The 20,874-nt window shown below is 42.9% G+C and overlaps 2 protein-coding genes across 12 annotated transcripts; one reads left to right on the top strand and one right to left on the bottom strand.

Moving 5' to 3' along the window:
- Window positions 1-25: 25 nt before the first annotated feature.
- LOC125766396 (F-BAR domain only protein 2) lies at window positions 26-20,802 on the bottom strand. 11 transcript variants are annotated; one of them, XM_049432309.1, is made up of 16 exons: window positions 20,687-20,802; window positions 16,655-17,335; window positions 11,945-12,289; window positions 11,659-11,874; window positions 11,460-11,558; window positions 11,287-11,383; window positions 9,772-10,248; window positions 5,100-5,208; window positions 4,855-5,027; window positions 4,596-4,768; window positions 3,280-3,533; window positions 3,035-3,210; window positions 2,783-2,966; window positions 2,188-2,697; window positions 1,880-2,109; window positions 26-1,813 (listed from the first exon to the last, which is right to left on the bottom strand). In XM_049432309.1, the coding sequence occupies exons 2-16, from the start codon at window positions 16,682-16,684 to the stop codon at window positions 1,677-1,679; spliced, it is 3,210 nt and encodes a 1,069-aa protein (XP_049288266.1). In that variant the 5' UTR covers window positions 16,685-17,335; window positions 20,687-20,802; the 3' UTR covers window positions 26-1,676. The 11 variants fall into 11 exon arrangements, with proteins under 11 accessions (XP_049288266.1, XP_049288264.1, XP_049288263.1 ...); XM_049432307.1 differs by having other exon boundaries at window positions 20,657-20,785; XM_049432306.1 differs by having other exon boundaries at window positions 20,464-20,777.
- Window positions 17,727-18,976, top strand: LOC125766428 (uncharacterized). Its single transcript, XM_049432390.1, has one exon. The coding sequence runs from the start codon at window positions 17,765-17,767 to the stop codon at window positions 18,746-18,748; it is 984 nt and encodes a 327-aa protein (XP_049288347.1). The 5' UTR covers window positions 17,727-17,764; the 3' UTR covers window positions 18,749-18,976.
- Window positions 20,803-20,874: the final 72 nt, after the last annotated feature.

Genomic DNA, 20,874 nt, shown 5'->3' with positions numbered 1-20,874 from the left:
CGTGAGAAAAGGATCCCATCGTAAGTCCTTGTTTGATAATTGCCTAACTTTTATTTTTCCTTCGCACAATGCCATATAATATAATGATACCTGGGATAAATGTTGCGTCCTTTTTTGTTCCTATTCGAATAAGTGTTTTTGTATGCAAAAGTGAATTTTAAGTGTATCAGTATGTGTGTGTGTGTAATCTGGTTTGTTGTCCATTGCAGTTTGGGGATGTGTTATTGTTGTGTATTGCGTTTGTTTCCTAGCCTACAAATGTTACAGACTCTTCCAGCGGAGTGGAGGATATGGGGGCTATTAGATTAATTTCATTCAAAGTTCGATACGATAGGAAACAGTCCCAGTTTTAGTTCAGATTCTTGCCCTCCCTATGCCCTGCTGCTAACCTTATCATTTAACCTACTTCCCTAGTGCAGAAGGGTGGAAAATCATAATAATACAGGTGTTGTACCGTAACGAGGAGTGGTAATAACTAAAGGGATCGCTCCTAAGCAGTGGGTCCACAGTTGCACAGTACATCAAACGTACATAAGTTTACATGCTCTTACGATATGCTACAATAGAGCATAAAATAACAGTATACAGTAAACATACAGCGCATATTGTGTGTCCTCGTGGAATCAACTACCGTAACTCAAACTATTTGCACACCGAACAGCGAATGTGCAAGTATGGTACGTTCGATTGTAAATGTTTCCACGTTAGAGTATTTCCATTGACGTCATAACGAGCAGTGAGAGTTACTGGAAAGCATGCGTAAAATACTGCTTTCACCTGCTCGTCTCCACATTTGTTCCTACCTTCTTTCTGCCATTCAAAAAAACGTTCATTCTACGTCTAATATATTCACTGAGAAAAGCGCCCGCCCGGTTTATGTGATGTGTCTTAATATGATTACTTTCAAGCGAGCGCCTTCTACAAAGGTATAACATGGAATTTACATTACTTAAAGCATTCTTGCGTGTTGAAGTATAGATAATGGATAGAAAGCTAACACAAAGCTGGATAGCTAAATGGAAAGAGAAAAAAACACGTACCAACAACAACAGGAATGACGTTCAGTCCTTTTGAAAATACTAGGATTTTAGTACAAAAAGAACGGATGTTAGCTACGGTGAAGAAGAAGAAAAAAGTTGTATAGAACTATCAAAAACAAACAAAGCCGATTACGCGTACACCGACGGACCGGCGAGGGTTTGCACTAAAAAACGGAAGGCACCATACCCATTCAGAAAAGGCTAATCTTAACCAACTGCACACCTGTGTTCCTGCCAACGCGGGACTAAACACCGGTCTTGAAATCTCCTAGCCTCATACTTTTCAACTTTCACCCTCCACAAGCCACTTCGCCTACGTTTCACTAGTCTGGTTTGGTTTGAAAATAAAACTCACCATATTACTTCCCAAAAGCAAGCAATATTCATTCGCAACTCGTATCTCGTGCAAACAGAAGCCTAATAGTGCCTAACATTTCCTTTACTACATTTGCTCGCGCGTCGATGTTCGATGGTCACGAAAACGTGGACGGTGTATGCGCCCGGATGTACTCGACAGTACTACTAAAGATGTGGTAACTTCTACTGATCAGCTCACACGCTTCCTCTGCGGCGAAAGCGGTTTCTCGGAACGGGATTATGCTACTGCTGGCATTACTAGTAGAAGAAAAACCGATACTATCCGGTCGTGCCACCGGAGGAAGAGTTAGCAGATTTGCTGCTCCCGAACGGAATCGGTGACATGACGCCCGAAACATTTGGTGGTGTAGGTGTTTTCACTGTTCGTATGCCGTCCCCTTCGCAAATGTATTTTCCTACAAGTAGAACAAACAAAATAAATTACGCGTTTTTTTTCTCTAACACGATCGCATTGTATGTACCTGATACGAAGCGGCGCTTTACAAGCGATAGCCGATAGCCGGAACCGGCCAGCTCGAACTCAATCCCAGACAGTGTCGTGCCTTCGCAGTTGAACTGCGTCGAAATGATGGCCGGTATTGATGGGCCCGTACCAACCTCGAGCCGTGCACGGAGCGTATCGACACCACCACTCTCGGAGTGTTGCGATATATCCGTAAAGTTCCACACCAATCGATTCGATTCTCCTTGCCTAATGGAAACCAAAAACACAATTATATCGAACTGCCCTCGACACACCGCGAGCTTCGCTTTTCCCCTTCATACTAACCATGCGGAATGTGGTTTCGATTGTACATTCTTCACACCGCCATCGACCGGTACCGAGATGGAAACGTTCAGCAACGGGGACGGTTGAGCCATCGCGTGACAGTTATACTTGTAGTCGATCTTAATGTCCGTGTGCCGCTGTTCACACTTCCAGTAGGACACGAGCTGGAACGGACAGGACGCGGCACCCGGTTTTGCCTTGATCTGATACTTCAGTATGTCGACGTTGATGTGGGGCGCGGTCGGATTCTGCTCGGACTGACGCCGTAAGGTCGCCGTTAATACTGGCATGTTGAACTCGAGCGTCGTACTGAAGCTGGTCGACTGCAGGCGATCGATCGTGACGAGCTGCTTGTTCGGCAGCACATTGTCGAGGTGTTGGAGATTCTTGATGCGGAAGCCCAGCTTGGCCGGGTTTGGATTGTTCGTCAGCACGTTCACAATACCGGCCGGGAACGATATCATCATGTCGCCCGACATTTTCACCTGACATCGAGACTCGTCCGCTCCTCTAAAAGAAGTTGCCGAAAGATACATTAGAATGGTGTGATTTTTGTTTTGTTTTGTGACCATCGTTGTAGAAATTGTTATCTTACTTGAAGTACGCATGAATTATTTCGTGGAATGCAACAGCCAATGGAATCGTGTCGGACATACCGATCGTCAACGGGGATGGACCACGGGATGATCCGATGCCAACGCTCGGGCTGCGGAATTCCAAACTTCCGACACTGTCGGCACGTGCGATCTGCGACGCAGGACTAACTCGATCCCGTGCGACTAAGAAACGAAATCAGATGAATACGCTTTGTGTCCAACATGTTAAACAAAATCGACCAATTTCTTACCAGCCGCTTCCGATCGTCTCGATGGGGGTCTCGGTATAGCGATACTGCTGCCACCGGTAGAGGTCGGCGTAGGGATTTGTCGTTGCGTAAGCTTCGTTAGGTTCGCGGAAGCTGGTGCCGAGATGCTTATATCGCCCACCTCCGAGAAGATGTCACCAAGATCGGCGTAACGATTGCTGCAAGTAAGTCGTTTGACGCGGTTAGAAAAACGTACGACGGATTCTTCTCACCCAACAATAACTCACTTCGAGCTCGTTGACATCGACAGGGTTGGGCTTTGGAGTGGCGCATACGGATGCACCGTGGTCGGCGTGGACGCATTCGATGCATTCGGACTAGTGAGGTGCGTGGCGTTAGTGTTGTTCAAAAGCGACGCGTTCCCGACCGACATCTGATGGTGCAACGCATGTGCCTGTGAGGATTGTTGCTGCTGCTGCTGCTGTTGTAGCTGATGGTGCTGGTGCAGCTGGTGCTGTTGATGGTGCTGCTGTTGCTGTTGCTGTTGGAAAATAGAATGATTTAATGACAGCAGATCATGACTCGGTTTGCACCCGTTGCCATTGTCGCCGAGCTGCTGCGAAACGGATTTCGACCGCTTCATACGCAACAGTCGGTCCTGATGCTGCGGGTCGAAGCTCGAACCGCGCCTTGCCTGATTTGTTTGTACGATAAACGTTATGAGCGGGTGGTTTTGTTTTGTTTTAGAATACCGACCACCAAAAACCGATTAGTACAGGTTAATGTGCGTGTGCGTGAATGAATTGCGTTTCCAATCGGCCAGCAGAGACGCGGGTTTTTGGTTTCGTTGTCCCACAGACACAAACAGTTTGTTAGTGATGATGGTTTTGAATGATGGATTAGAGGCATGGATGATCATCAAATCGAACCACGATCAATTCGACAGCACACAACACAATGGACAGACAGTGGTAGTAGTAGTGCGTAGATGAGTTATGTGTACAAATGGATGAAAGGAAAAAAAGGCATTTAAAGAATTGGGTTAGAAATGTAATACAAATCATATGCACGTGGGGGGAAGGTTGTAAAACTATTGTTTCTATATTGTAAACAAACTAAAGGATACAGCACACAATTGCAGCACAACCAGCTGAACACACTGTCCAACGCGAGAAATTGAACAGCGTCGTTTTGTAAATAGAAATTTCCACGTTCACTCTATTTCACATTTGTTGTGCTGAGCGGGAAAAGTTTTATCAGAAGTAACAAATACAAATAAAGATCAGAAGCAAGCCTACAGAAGCAAGATGAGAAGGATAAGCTATACAAACACAATGAAGATAAAACTTTCTAACTAATACTAATCTAGATGTTTGGGTTGGAAATAATTTTCCCTCTGTCCTTTACAATAGAATTTAATGCCGTTTAAATGCCATCCAAAAAGGAACTAAAACCATACAATGAAGCATGAAGATGTAGCAAACAACACTCTACTATTGCATCAAAATGCAATCAAGTAATTAAATCACAATATAATTTGTTCGACGAAGAACTACTGCACACGTCAAGCTCGTTTGATTTGTACACCTTCGCGGATACGTACCGATGTTAAAATACCGATAGGAGATAATGATAGATTTTCCACCGTTGCCCGCAGCTCATCGACACTCGCTGAAATGGGTGCGGCTCCATTGTTGAGCGGTTTAATTTCAACGTGAATTTTTTTCTCCTCCCGTTCATCCTCGCTGTCACTATCCGAGCTTGAGTAGAAGTTATCTAAAAACAGGCGCCACAGAATGGCGAAAAATTAATTCCACTGTTGAGCGATAATCGGACGATTCATGCATATAAACGATCCTTACTGCTCTTTTCCGTGATCGTCGCACTATCCCACGTAGTTTCACGCGGCTGTATACTGTAACCGTCCTCATCGACTTCGGGTGTGGCCGTCGGTGCAACGTTCGATGCACTGATCGCGGAGGTGGTTTGCAGATTCGTAGCGCTGTCTGCATTCGCTGATTCGCCCTTACTGTCACTGCAAGCAAAAAGGAGTGAATTAAATTACGTTTATGAATTGGAAAAATAAATCTTTGCGACAAATGTATACCCGTCCAAAATATTTTCCTCTTTGGCACTGGAATTTTCCGTCGAATCTTTCTTCTTTTTGGCTTTCTTCGATTTGGCCTTTTCGCGTCGGCTGCGCAGGAACCCGGAGACTGCTTTGGAGATGGGCGCGATGAACGAATGAAAAACCGATGCAAAAACGCAAGAGAAGCAATTGTACGACGCGCGGAACAGAGAAAAAAGATGCATCATAGTTATTTCATTTAGATCGTATAACGTGCAAAAAAACAAAAACCGATAAACGGGATAATGCTACCTAAAAGAGTGACAATATTTAGTGAAAGTAAGTCAACTGGAGGTAGGTTAGAAGGTACATTTAAATTTAGAAAAGAACAAAATGCCAAAAAAGAAAGATTTAATCTAACACAAATGAGATGTGTGAAAGAGAACGCCAAACGCCAGAAGAAACATTGTTTAATTTAGTTACTATAAGAAAGGTTATTGCAATTGCAAAGCAACTGTATCCTTCTACCGTTGTTGAAAACAATTTTAAAGACTCTTGGTGTAATCAAAAAAACACAAAAAAGAAACAAAATACAAAAACACATTCAACGACTAAATTGTTATATAAAATCACAATTTGTCATGTCAGTTAAATGAAACAACAGAATGTAACTATTGTGACTATGTGTTTGTGTACGTGTTTGTGTGGGTGATCTAACAAATGACGGAAATAAATGATAAATGGATAAGGGAAAGGAAAGGAATTGGTAGGAACAGGCACTTGAGGGGCACGAAATGAAATGAAATCATATCGTTTAATTGTGACAATGGAAAACAACAGAAACAACAATTCTTGCCACTAAAAAAAAATGAAACAGCCAACATCAGCATTAAATAAAAGCACGCACTAATGAACAATCGAACTCTAAGAGTGTACTGAAAAGCTGACAAACTTAGCATAAACACTACCATTCGCATCTAATACGCTAGTAATTAATTGAAAAGCCACATCACAACCATTATTACGAGCAAATAAGCCCGCTATTTACGGATCATGTTTCGTACAGTACTTGTCCATTGTGGTTTTTCCTTTCGGTCAGCCTGTCCAGCTATACCTAAGCCTAAGAAAACGACACTGTTAACATGCCGTCAAGCAATCCATACACAAAACAGACAAACCGTTCGTTGTTGTACGCGTTGGGGCCAGTGTAATTACATCTATCAAATTTAACTTACCGTATCATTTAAATTCCTATCGCTTCTTATTCATAACGTTTTGTATGTCAACCCTTAATCTATAACTTTTCACTCCTCCGGAACATGCGATTTTAACAAGAAACTGAAACGCGCTTTCGATTAACTTATTTCATGAATGGCAGCAGCAATGCGTGTGATGTTAAGAGCTTCTACCGACAAGAACGTGACTGAAGCAATCTCTTTTAAGCAGAATTTGCGTGCGCCCGATTTGTGTTGCACGTTTGGAACTAAATGCTTTCTTCCTTTTTTTTTTTGCTTTTGCTTCGTCAACCCTAACTCTTCGTCGTATGATGGTAACAAAAACAACTTCTTCCCGCCCACTGTTGAGTAAGGTTAGAAAAGGTCATAGGTGAAAAGTGGTTAGAAAATAAAAAACGGAATGGAACGGATAATTATCAACCAGCGATATGGGTAAAGCAGTTTAAAGTAGCGCTTAGCTGAAAATGGTTAGAAAAGAAAGCAACATTTAAAAAGCAAGCAATTTCACGCAAAACTACTCTACGTTTATAATATACTGAAAATTAAAATCATTTAGCTATATCTACTAAAACTAAAAAAACAATGTGTGCTGAATCAAGCTAAAAACGTAATAAAAATGATCGCGATTCCTTTAAATCACTTATTACACAACTGCTTGGTATACAGACGCAGTTGAGAAAACAATGCCACTTTATCTTAATCCTAATCAAACACTACTGCACTATTGGCTTTGAGAAGATCGAAGGTGATGAGAGCTGAAGGAGGCTAATGGGAACCAACAACCAAGAAATATTAAAACTAAAACAACAGACACAATATTGTTTGTAATATTCTGGAGCAGAGAGAGAGGAGGAAATCAAAATCCAAACCAAATGCGAGAAAATAAAACCCAAAGTTGATAATAAATGTAATCAGTTCGAAACCAATCAAGGTACGATCAGCTGTTCTCAGGAAGATAAGAAACAAAAAGAATAGAAAAGATCATCCAACATAACACCAAAAACCAAAACAGGGAGAAGAAGAAAGACAGTGAAAAAGAGAATAGGGGAAAATACAACACCACGCATGTACGAGATGAAGTTGTATGATTTACATTTCGAGCCCCGCAACAAGGGATTCCGTCCGATAAAGGAATTGCCGCTCGCCGGTTGCTGCTGCAGCTGCGACTGTTGATCGATGGATCCACCGCCGGCCCCACCGCTACTGCCAGTATCCGGATCGTTCGGACTGGTCGGGGCCGAAACGGTCGCACCGGTCGTGGAGGAGACGGAATTTCGACCGATTTCCGATGTCGCATTGCCACCTCCGATGATATGCCGACGCCCGCCAACACTGCCTCCGGCGCTCGTAGTCGACTCCCGGCTATCGCGACTATCGCGGCTTCCTGCTTTCCTCAATATTTTGGGAGATTAAGGAACCACACCGACCGCCCAGCGAAGCAATTATATGTACGCATGTGAAATGGATGGATGGTACGTTTGGCGTGTAGTAGGAGTGAGGTGTGGTTTTGTACAAAACATGGGTTTTGGGGCGCATGGGATTGAAACGGGAAGAGACAAAAAAAAGTCATAAGAAATTTTGCTTTTGATATGATTTTGTTTTGTTTTTTTTTTCAATTTTCCATCGGTTGAGAAGAAGTTGAAAGGTTTACCGGAATAAAAATAAGTAAAGCCAATAACACCATATCATACCCCATAGGAGAGCAGAGAAGAGGATTGAGTCTGAAAGAGGGTTTGTGAATCTTGGATTGTCCAAATTATAACGAAAACAGATCACCAAAAAACGAAATCATCGTTAAACTACGAAATGTGCCGAAAATGTCTCGTGAACATCATAAAATACAATTTGTTTCTAACGGGATTTCATTACGAAAAGTATACGAGTCCGGTCCTATTTCTCTATGAAAAAAAACCTCATCAACAATGTTAATCTGTTTTGAGTATCATCAACAACGAATGACAAAATTTCAATTACTTTTAGGTATATTTGTTATTGTAAAAACACACATTTAGGTTTATACTTTGGTAAGCTCGCTCAACAATAACGGTTAAAAAGCAATGACCTCGCTAGTAGATAAAAGACCGGCTCGATAAGATTATCATCCTAAACTTCAACAACCTCGTTGGATACCGAAAAACATGTGTCGTGTCCAGAGCACGAAAGGATTCTGTAATGTTGGAAAAACTCCCAGCACTGTCTATACTTTACAACGGCCATCTCCATTCCCAAAAGCATCCAGATGGTGTTGCAAAAATAGTGCAAATGACATCATTTACGAACCATCCCTTTTGGAGTTACGAGCTAATGGGGCCGGCAGCTACTTCAACCGGCACAAGGGTTTTGGGTAGATATAGCAATTACTAGCAAAAGCAGGCGTCATTTCATCGCGGCTAATAGCACTTTGCTAACAGCACGTTGATAGACTTCTACAAGCAGCCGCACACCGAGGACGTTAGTGAACCGATTGTTCGGCATTGATGGTGTGACTATGGTAAGGAATTTCTAAAAGTAATTCAAACCGCTTGCAGGAGCTAGTTTTTCCTAACCTAGTTGCATGTAGATGTTTTTATCCAAACTAATGAGCTTCCTCTTCGTGATAAGACATGATCCGAGATTAGTTATAAAGCCCTAAACCAAAGAGGCCAAAGTAGCTGAACCGAACAAAGGTGCAAGGATAACAAAGTGTAAGTAAGGAGAATAACAAAGCCGAAAGCAGTATATTGAAACAATGAAACCGATCCCATCTAGTGAATAGGCGAAGAAGAAATATTAATAGCGTTAAATAGGTAACATAAATTCGGCACATGTAATACGAGTGTAAAAAGAGACTCTACGTTACAAGTAGGAACGGTTAAATGAGAGAATGTGTGGAAGTAAACAAAACTATTCTAAATAGAAAAAAAACACCAGAAAGAAAACTAACTTAACTATACTATTTTTAAAAACCAATCGGAAAAGATAAAGAAAAATGTTCCATACCCGAAGAAAGAAGAAAAGGAAAAGAAAACACGATAGGCAAAAAAGAATATACTAAGTAGAGCATAAGGTTGTATTAAGAAAAAGTGTGTGTGTGTGTTGTGTGTTTTCTTGTTTCGGTGTAATAGATAGATAGAAAGTGTTCGCCAGTATGGCGAATGTGAAAATCAAGAAGATAAAATTACCCTGGGAGTTAGACATGAAGAGATTGAGAAGGGAAGTAGTGCGGCGGGAAGATTTTTGTTGTTGTTGTTGTGGTGGTGGTGGTTGCTGCGGCGACGCAGGTTGCTGATCTTGCTGTGGATGCTGTAAAGATTCTTGCTGTTGCTGTTCCTGCTGTTTCATTAGCGGCGATTGTTGTTGTTGTTGTTTGCCGCTGCCACCATTGTTGTGGCCATTAGTGGCTAGGTTGGGCGGGTGGTGGTATGGCTGATTTTGATTAGTGGAGGGATTGGTACTATGATGCTTGAAGGAAAACAGATCGCCGTAGAATGGTTTACTTGAGTGTTTGCTCGTACTTTGTGCGGATCCGGTAACGCTACTTTCGTTCAGCACCGATGGTACCGGCGACATGGCGCGCAACGACATTGGATGATGCTGCTGAACCGAAAGATCCGTTGTACCGTGTCCATCGTAACGCAGCCCACCGCCCACCGAGGTGGCCGTGGGCGAGGTGGACAGATTGACCGGCGAGTTGGTCGGGACGGCTGCGGTTGAGCTCGAGCTAAACCACGATCGAAGGTGGCTACTTTCCTTCTTGGTGGCGGTCGTCGCCGTGCCAATGTTGATCGGTTGTGAGGAGCTGGTAGCTGACAGGGTCGGTGATTCGAGCAACCCGCCAGCCAGAGAGGATGCTGCGGGCGAGGTACTACCACCCGGTACTGCGGCTGACGTGTTTACTAGCAGCTGATGGCTATTATGGCCACCCGCACCGGAAGCATTTGCGGTGCCACTTTCAAAATCAAGCTCAATTAGCTCTAGAGAAAGAAGAAGATTTTTAATGGTGTATAATGCACATGAATGGCGCACCCGCAACCGTACGCGCAAACGGGATTGTGAACAGGTAAAGTATGAAAGAGACAAATCGCATAAACAGGACAAACAACACGGCAACAACACTGTACTGCATGGGAAAAACATGGTAAGGATCGTACCAGGACGCACTATTGTGTGGAAGTAGGAGCAAAACTCGACAAACTCGACGGCTGGCCACACTTTCAACACTACTAATCGCTTGACACTTTATAATGTATATAAAATCGAGACGAATACACAACACGAACGATGGCACATAGGACACCACAACCGTAGGCGTGATGACGCCACGAGGAAAATAAAAAAGTAATTTGACATGCAAACTGTTTCCTACATTACATGAATGTGTTTAAAATACAAAAAAAAACAAGAAAACTGAACACAAAACGATGACCAATAGGACCAACTTGTAGACCAGCTTCTTACCGAATCGAATCGCATCACAGCTGGAGAAGGCAGGTTAGCAAACCTTGTCAACAAAACTAGCTATCTCCTTAGCTATCACATTAATTTTACTAGGCAAATTAAATATAATAAGGTACGCAAAATCAAACAAACAGTAAGCCTATTTGCAGTTACGTACCGTTTTGGTGTAACAATGCTACAAAAAATATTTAAAAAATCATATTTAAATACATTTTAAATAAACAAAGTAAAAACATGCAAAAACATTACGAGAAAAAAAAAACACACGATTCATGCTTAAAACACGACACACAAAAATGTGATCGGCAGGACAAAAAACATACAAAAAACAAACACAAATTATACAACAACAAAACATTACAAAGAAAAGGGATAACAAATTCCTAATTGTTGCTGTTGGTTTTAGTACTAAAAGGGCTGCCTAATAATACGGCTACACTTCTGCACTAGCACGCTCGTGTAATGTGTGTAATGCGAGTCCGACGACTTACTGTTGTGCCTGTTTCGTACCGGGTAATAATGGCAACGTGTGTCATGTGCCGTGCCGTACTTACCTGGCTTCTCCAAACCGGTGTACTTGTTGAGCACGAACTGCTCCAGAAGTTTGTCCACGGTTAACTCTAAAAATTGACGCTTCAAATCAGAATGGACCTGCGCAGGAGGAGAAAGCATAAGGTGCTATGTAACATCTTTACTACAGTTCCCCTAGTACAGTTGTCCTCTATACCTGTCCAACTAAATCGAAATTGTTCTGCACAATGTCCATGTACGACGAGAGGAACTCTTTCATCTGTTTCAGATGTGCTTCTTCCATTTCTTGAAAACGCTACATTCCACATTAAAAAAAATAAGTTTGATTCGATTTAGACTATTGTTGTCTCAACACGGGATGACCTCATAACGGGCGTATTTTCCTCATTACTCACCCTACACGTTATTGTCATTTTCTTCTCAAACTCCTGCTTGATTATGTTGTGTTTCTCCACCAGCGCTTTGTAGTCATCCTGATGCTTGCGTAGCTTGGCCTCCGACTTTTCGATCTCCTTGGTCGAATTGTCCTTACGTGCCTTCTCCACCTCCTGCAGCCGTGCATTATGGATGTCCTTTGCTTTGCCCACGGCCGCTGTCGATTCTTTCATCGCCTGTTGCAAATCCAAATGTAGCGTTATTTTAATTTCTTCCATTACGTTCATATGTTCGAGTGTTACCCACCTGTACCGCATCCTGCGTGCCCGATTCTTCCTCCTTGACCGATTTGTGCTTCTTGTGCAGATCTTCCGCATACTTCGTGACATTTTTGACCAACTCCGTCAGCTTCTGCACCTTCTGTGCGTGCAGCTCCGACAACCGCTCGGTCGTGGACTTGAGGATGATCCAGAGCGGTGAAAATGTGCCACCACCGCTCGAGCCCGCCTTGTTGGCAAGCTTCGTCAGCAGCTTCGAGTTGTACTCTTCGAGATTCGAGCGTTCGCGGAAGTATTCCGCCAGCTCTTTCGTTGCCGACAAGCCATACTTCATGTTTTGGTACAGCACCTCGTAACCATTGTTTTTCTCGCCCTGCAGGAAGATGAAAAGTGAAAAATATAGAGTTTTCTGTAATACCAATAAATCACTCCATAAGAAGATTAGTTAAGATAGAATAAATATAATCGGTCGTACTACTAGCATTTTTCGAAACGAATAAAAGCGCACCAAATATGTTGCTGAATGTCCATTACGCCAGATGTGTTATACTTTTAAGAAAACCCGCTTCATCGTGTAACCGTGCTGGGAACACCATGTGGGAAGAACACATCTCACACTAAACCACTTTCCCATAGTATGACGTGTTTTATTTTACCACCAAACAAAAAAAGGAACTTTGGAAAAATAGTCTTCTCGAGTGTTGGAGAATGTTCATTTTCCCTATCTCAGATACACAAGCTCAAGTAGATGCTGTCCAGAAATAGTTTTTTTCCAGCATGCCAGAAATTAAACGGGACAAGCTGAAACCCGAAACGAGGGGGAAAACAATTTATCTTTTGCCAAAAGCAGCCAACGCCAGCGGTACTTAAACAATTAATGAACATGATATTTTAAAACACATTCAACACACCTACCCACCGGCGATGGGATTGTTGGGAACAAGTTGAAGGAAAAAAAAAACAAAACAACTCATTCTTCGCACGGGTTGAGGTTTAATGTGACGAAGATCAGAACCTTTAAAACATGGCAAAAACAAAAACCTTGTCCAACATGATATAGACATGTGCACTATGCCTTGTTCTCGGGTGTAAGAGCTTAAATTGAGTTAAATCAAATTATTTTGATCTTCGGTTCCAGCGTTGACCACGGCAATTGAAAGACTCCCTCGATGGTTACCGTGAGACCCAACGGTGGCCAACAACTCCCGCCGGGGGGTTATACGAGGGGACATTTTTTAAAGAGTTATGAAAATAACCCCAACGGCCAAGCAATACAACGCATAGCTAACTAAAAGTCACTGACATTGCAAGAGGCCAATTGCAGCAACTCCCTCCACTCCGCTGGATCTCACCCATCAAAACTCAATCGGTCAGGTGTGATACTGCTGCAATGGTGCATACGCTGGAACCGGTTCCTCCGCGAACTTTGCAAACACGAACAAGATTTATTATGGGAAAAGCATCGATGAAAACGAGCTCCAACGCGCGCTCCACAGTTTTCCCACGAACGCACGGACCCAGAGTTATAGGACCATGGGTCCGCAACTCCATTACAAATGGAGTCGCTCCTCGAACGTCTATCTGTGTGTTTTATCGAATTCTGGTCATGTTTCTTGTTTTCTCATCTGTTTCTGTTAGCGTACACCAGCAGTACCGCATCATCGCAGCGACACCATTAGCGATGACCATTTTTATGGCTTCCGTATGGAACAAAGCACACAAACATCTTTGGAGAAAATGTTGGCAAGTAGATGATTATACCGACTCGCCTACGCACGGTGTTTCGAACTCGTCAATGCATCCTGCAGGGCGAAGGTCCATGTTACTGGTGATCCTAGAAAAAAACAACTGGTGCGTGATATTTTTAGCTCTTTGGATATTTCAAACGCCAAAGGGAACGACGTTAATGAAAGAGTGCAGAAAGTGAGAGCGAAGAATCAAAATTAATTATTAGTGTTCGTTAACAATTAATGTTTTTCTTCTTCTCCAACGAAGCAGGAAGCTGAAGTCCCTTCTTTAAAATGTGATAAAATTAATTGCTATACAAACATCTTTTTTAGCTCATCCAAGTAAATACTATTTCGTCGCCGTACGTCTAAACATCTAGCTACATTTATTTCATTTATCGCACACATTCCACAAAATAGTTTCCACTTCACACTTACAGATCTATCGTTCGTGATAGACTGCCGTGAACAACTCTCATTTACAAACCAATTTGCGTCACCGTCAATACAAATGGCTACATTTATGATGCGCGCCCAAGCATGACGAGGTGGCGACATCTTTACCATTACCCGACACCTTCTCTGTAGCTAAATTCCTCCCGGGAGAAGGAATACCGGGTCATAGCGTGTTATTCCAGGAGGGCCATAGGTCCCAACCCTTAATTGGGTGTGATGTTTCGATGTAGTATTAAAATTGCTTTCATTTGTCTTCTCTGTTCAACCCATGAATGGGACAATGTTTCGAAACAATTTATAGTGTGTTTAGTCAGAGAGCACCTCAGAAGGTGATGATCGTGCCAAAAGCGATGGTTAATTATCAAAACCAAACTACCCGGTACGAGCATCGAAAACAGTTTAATAATATTCTTAAATATTAATTATATAATTAATAACTTTTTTATCAATTGCAACTGCTATTTGCAAATAATGATATTGACTTTATTTTGACTTTAAGGCACTGAAAATGAAAAATGCTTAATGTGCACGTTAAAGAGTAAATTCATTACGATGCTGTCGACACCATCACACACCATACCGGAAATGGAAAAGCTAGTGACTCATCGAAAATTTCCCACCCCATGGTATTGTTCAGGCGCACACACAACAATAAAGAAAATCCCTTTCGTAAGACATAGCCCTAGAACGTGCCGGTGTCCCCTCCCCCAAATGGTTGGATTGTTTGTCTTCACACAGTATGATCAATTTTTGTTGTGTTCATCAAAACTCAGCAGAAAACCGTTTTGCTCCGCAAGTCAACGATCCGGAACATCGTAACGGAAACAGAACACGTTACGTTACACGCATACGCACGTCAGCTGATTTTATGGCATGTATTTCGAACCTTCCCGCAGTAGTGCAATGTAAAGAAGGAAAAATATTGTTAAATTATTTAAATCAAAATCTAGATCATACTTTAAGTGAGACGGGATATTAAATTTGTCGACATACTTATTTTACTAACACACAAGAAAGAAAATAGAATCGTTTATCGATTTTGCTCTAAATTAAAAGTGGTCGATTTTTGTTTAAAATGCAAATTGCGTACTGCTCACACGCTATGACCGTTTGCCATGTAATACCATACAGAAAAATGAATTCTTTGTATCATAATTTTTTTTACTAATTTTACTTTTGTACTGAAGTATTGATTGCTTTGCGATATAAAATGGCGCATTTTGTGACGCAAAAATACAATTATAACTTTTTCTAAAATAACCACAATAAGAAGAGTGTGTTGTTTATCTTCGAATTTTTAAACAATTACAATCTACAACATATGTTGCCTCCTGCCATCTCTAATCGACCTTCAGTCCGGCTTGGAAGATACGGCTTAAAACACAACGGGACATGAAAGGATAGGAGGGATGGACAGGGATGAATGGAACGAGAAGGTAGGAACTTAAGCAAGTTTATCTTCTCCTCCAAACGATTTGCTTTTTTACCGGTAAGCTCGCTAATATCAGTCCGTACAACAGACCGCAAGATAATTCCATTCAGCATCAGCTGAGCTTCGTGCGCTGCAGACATAATGGCGAATGGGAAGGCAGGGAGGGAAGAATCCACAACGGGTTAAGTAGTCGTGGATCTGTTGACTTAAAGGGTGGCGCGTGAAATAACAATAAAAACAAAACAAAATACGCTCCCCCCAGTGTACGAACGCCAAACACCGGAACGTAATGTGAGTATGGGCGTCGGCCGTCCCGCATCATGATCATGTTGCGTCATCGTTATGCGGTATTGTTCGACATTTTAGCAACATATATTTTTCCACTCACGGAATCGTAATTACAAGGAATTTCTAAACTAATTCTAAATGTAAAAAGAAAATAAAAGAAGCTATATTTATTTTTATTTTCAATTTTTAGAAGCTTTTGAAACCACACACAATCCACCGGTTCTAGTTCTTATCATCCACTAGCAAGAAACCCACAGAAAAATATGTTTCAAAATAAGATTCAAAAAAGGAAAAAAATTAAGTTGCTGCGCGATAACAATTTTACAGCAGCAGGAAATGCGTGAGAATCTATAGAGCAGACGAACGGCGCCGACGACTTCGACGAATGTCGGGGGAGTTCAAGTTCGTCGGTCAGATAAACCAGATTCGAGTGCAGCGTACATGGCCATGGCTGTGGTTAGCGTTCAGGAAAGTGGCACAAACGTTATCAGCGTCCAAGAAGGAATCTTAAATCTGTTTCAAAAAAATTTCCTTCCTTTGAGTTGAAGAGTTGGTGATAAATCGCATCAAATTCTTACCCTCACTGAAGAGGCATTGGAGACATAACGGATTGAGATGATTGCGAAGCCAGTTTCAAGAATCTTTACTGCGAGGAAGTTTCCTTAAATTGAGAACTTAATTAAATGCTAAGATATGTCAATTTAAACGTATTGCTGAAGGGAATTACATGAATGATATTAATCGGCAAGAAAAATCTTAATTGTAATATCCTCCCACCCGAGCCCGAGTTAATTAGTAGAACTACAAATACATCTTCTTATCCTACTTTACTCACCCAAAAATAGTCATTGAAGTCGACGGTCATTTTGATGTTCTTGATGTTCTAATATTTGTCCTCAAAAAAAAGCGAATTATCCTTGAACGCCTTACCACCGCTCTTCTCTGCTTCCAGTACCAGTCGCGTTGCACTGCAATTATTCGCACTTTCCACAATCGCTTCCACTTGTTTCACCTTTTTCCTGGGGTTCTTTTTGCGTGTCGTCGCTAAACACTTGCACCGCTGGCACTGCTATTACCGCAACGTCCACCGCTACTACCGCAACATGATGAGGCGCATCTTCGCTGTATCACCGCGACCGGTTCCGATTGACGTGTGCCAGAACTTGGCCTCATTACACCTGTCTGCCGCCCTAGAACCGAACGAGCACGTTGGCTCCGGGCCAGCCGCCGTATCCCTGGACCGAAAGTGCCCTTCCGAAAGATAACCGAGGAGAGCGAACGAAGAGGGTTTTGGGCTGGAAAAGCGGTACTGCAGGAAAATATTTCCGGTTCGTCTCGCGACACACACACACATTCACACGGTACGGTAGAATTGGGTTGGCCACGGTGGCGGGAATGTTCAGATTAATTTCCGTCACTCAATTCTTTTGCTTCCATCATACACTCACTGTGAGGGACACTTTTCCTTCTGAAGGCGTTTTCAAATTGTTTCCTTTTCAGATGTAACTAATCATGTCTGAAAGTTGAACAATATGCAGTTATTAATACTTAGCAGATTCCGTTTGCAATTTGCGGCGTTAGGGAAATTGCACAAATCGCTGTAAGTGTTATTTTATTACAGGATTTTCCATAAGGTGAGATAAATCTAGTCATACGTTTGGGAACATCATTTCATACGAAACACAAACTTCGTATCCATCGGTCGAAAAATTGTGCATCAAAAATAATTAAAGACTAAAGGCATACAAATTAAATGTGTATCACTTTGAAAAGTGGATAAAGACTTAAAAGCTTAACACCCCGTATTTAAGCTGCGCAAGTGTTAAAAAGAAGAACTTCCTATCGCCGTGTAGTTTTAACAGCGGTGACGCTTCATGTCGGAACGTGTGTGTGCATCAATCTGGCGTCTTCGTTATCCACGTGTCTTGAAGGGGACACCTTAAAAATGGTGCATATAAAAACAAAACCCAAAACAAAAAATGCGCTCCCTAAAGGGGTACCAAAATTGGCCACACACAACACACCACCTACCGAACCCGGTAGTGGTTTGATAGGCAAATACCAGCAGGTAGCAGAGCACCATCACGAGCTTGGTCCGGGGATCGCTACTGGTGAAGCGTGCCGTATCACCATTCGGCGGAAATTTGGTGTCCAGCGAGACAATCGCATACGGCAGAAGGCCAGAAGTATAAAACTGACCTGGTACCGTACCGAGCAGTACAGTAAGTTGAGCCACTTCATACCAGGATATCATCTTGGGGCACGCACGGCAAAGCGGTTTGAGCGGACACATTACAAAAAAAAAATGTTTAAATCGCGCGTATGCATTTTGGTGGTCGCCAGTGTTTTGGTGGCCAGTGTTAGTGCTTTCCAGGTAAATAACCTTCCGCTCAAGACCGTTAGCAAAGTGCATCCGGTACAGCATCATGTGCCAGTGCATCATCCATTGCATCACGAACCCGCAGCCGTTCCGGTCGATGTTGTGAAACATACCAGCTCAAGCTTCCGGCCCGCTTCCTTCCTCGAGCTGTTCGAGATCGTGCTCGACTGCTTCAACACACTGCGCATTCCGCTGCAGCGGTTCCCATCCTACATGTCCGGTATCTTCCCGGACGATGCAGAAACCAAGTGCTTCCTGCGCTGCGTAGCCATCAAGCTCGGCGTGTACTGTGACGAGGCGGGAGCCGATCTCGATCGACACTGCGTACAGTTTGGGCTGGGCGAATGTTGCGAGAACTTCTCCAACCGGCATCTGGTCTGCCTGCAGCAGAACTCACTACCGTGCCCGGATCGGTGCACTGCTGCTTACAAGCAGGAGCTGTGCTTCCAGGAACCGATCACCAAGTATCTGGACTATCACTTCCACGAGCTGGTGGGACTGATGCATCAGGCCAAGTGCAGCCACGATCTGAAAATGTTGCACCCTTAACCGGGGCCGTTCGAGACACAAGGAGTGTAGAAAGATACGGTTGCAGGGATCTGGCACCAAGCGTAGGAGCGCCGCTTACACAAAGCGAATAAAAATCAATAGCAAAAAATTATCCCTCCATTATTCGTTTGTTTTCCCACAAACACGACGGTTCGACGGTTGTGTTCTGTTTTTCACTTATACGGTATGAACAACATTTTCCATTCGAATTCATCCCTTTCCGCGGGTTGGGTCATTTTCTATGCTATTTTGACGAACGTGCAAAAACACCACACGACTATGGCTTCGCCACGATACTTTCGAACCATTTAGGTGTTGTGCTAAAAAAATAAAAGAAGAAAACGTTTATTTTTCAACTGATGACACAACAAAACATAAACAAACCTGCACCACTGACGTTCGGTGTTTGGAAACGACAAAAGAAGTAGGTACAACGCAAAGTGGTGGCAAATACTACTGCCAGGGCAAGAAAAAAGCAGCTGGAATTAGTACATCAGCCAATCAGGAATATATTTGGAACATTATTTGTGGTGACTTTTGCAGGCTTTGGTTTTCATCAGTGCCAAATTATGAGCCAATTTAAACAAAAGGGAAACGCATGTTTTGGACCCAATTTCGACTGATCCGAGCTTGCTACAAGCCTACTATGGTAGGTCTGGTGCACGTTGAATTGAACTTCCCTTTCGCAGAACTTCCCTTCGCGATTTAAAATGCATGTACCCAACTGTTTTAGACACTTTTCTACAAACTTTTAGTTTGATGGTTGATTTTTTTTGCTATTTCTTTTGTTGTACCGTGGCGCGATATCATGTTTTACACCCATTTGCACACACGGATCACCCCAATCACACATAAACACATACACACACATTTATACACTCATGATTGCCGATTTTCCAATGAATTAGGTATTCATATTTTTAAAATACATACACACACACACACTCGGTCGGATTACACAACCTGCCGCGCTATTGTCGCGTTCCTTCGCTGTACAACCTTGCACTTTGCTGCAACTTGGAAGGGATGGTGACGAGCGAGCTAGTTCCGCCCCATTACGGATTATTGTGCAGTTCGCTCGCTTGAACGCTCCCTTCTCACACACAACTCACTTCACCAGACTACCGCTAATGAAACACAACCGGATAATGGGGTCGAGCGCCGAATCAATAAAGCATCGAGCGAATTTATCCGCTGCTTTGGTCGACCGTTGAACTTTTTTGGTGATTCTACTCGACAAGTAATATAGCCGGTGCCTACCTACAAAGACGCATGCACACACACACACAAATCCAAGAGACAGGCGTATGATTGCATGGTTTTCGCTTACTGGAGAAGGTATTTAGCACATCTTATACGACGGCACTACTATTTAACATCCGGGAATGCCGGAGTGCACTGCCCGACAGAGGCCCAATCGACACACGGTTTCACGCTGCAGAAAGCCCTTTCCCAATGTTACCCTTCAAAACACACGAAACTTTACTGCGGTTTTGCTGCGTACTCGTAACATTCTTGCCCCCGAGGGGGAGGTCACTGATGCATGAGAAAAACACTCTTGTCAGCCTGCCTACTCGGTGTTTTCGGTCGCCATTTGCTATCACCGCCCGCTTCCAGCTATCGAAACTGAGCCGAACTGCGACACCATCGTTTCTGCACTGCACTGAAAACATGTGGGCGTATCATTGGATTTCACTGGTACACGAAAGACCTACTCGTCTTCCAACATCATCACTTGTTATCCGGGCATTTTGTGGAAAGGAAACGTCGAAAGAATGCTAATCAACCGTAGGGAACTCGCTGGAAGATTGGGTGAGGTGTTTTGCTGGCTACGGCGTACACTTTGCTGCACAGCACTGCTGCCGTATGCGATCAATGCGTTGCACTGGGCGTTATCACTGCACTCACCGGAAGGTATATTTGAAAGATTCTACTAACTTTGCTTGCCTGTTTTCGAGCGACTACAGCGAACAGAAACAAACGAAAAAACCAAACGGGATCAGAATACGACGACGGAATGAAGGAATTTGCTGTCAAAACTTCCTCTTCTTGTTTTGCAAGTGTTTTCGCAGAACCTGACAACAGCCGAGTTTTCGTTGGTGTCATCCATTGCTGTCATTTTACAA

The sequence above is a fragment of the Anopheles funestus genome, chromosome 2RL (assembly GCF_943734845.2).
Source record: "Anopheles funestus chromosome 2RL, idAnoFuneDA-416_04, whole genome shotgun sequence".
Taxonomy (NCBI): Eukaryota; Metazoa; Arthropoda; class Insecta; order Diptera; family Culicidae; genus Anopheles; species Anopheles funestus.
The sequence above is the reverse complement of the archived record's forward strand: the minus strand, read 5'-3'. Positions and strand labels throughout refer to the sequence as shown.

Coding starts and splice junctions, on each gene's coding strand:
- LOC125766396 (XM_049432309.1), bottom strand. CDS start 16,684: ATGACCGTCGACTTCAATGACTATTTTTGG. Junction 12,290..16,654: donor ACTTCAATGACTATTTTTGG/GTGAGTAAAGTA, acceptor ATCTTCCTGCAG/GGCGAGAAAAACAATGGTTA. Junction 2,698..2,782: donor ATAATTCATGCGTACTTCAA/GTAAGATAACAA, acceptor AACTTCTTTTAG/AGGAGCGGACGAGTCTCGAT.
- LOC125766428 (XM_049432390.1), top strand. CDS start 17,765: ATGGTGCATATAAAAACAAAACCCAAAACAAAAAATGCGCTCCCTAAA.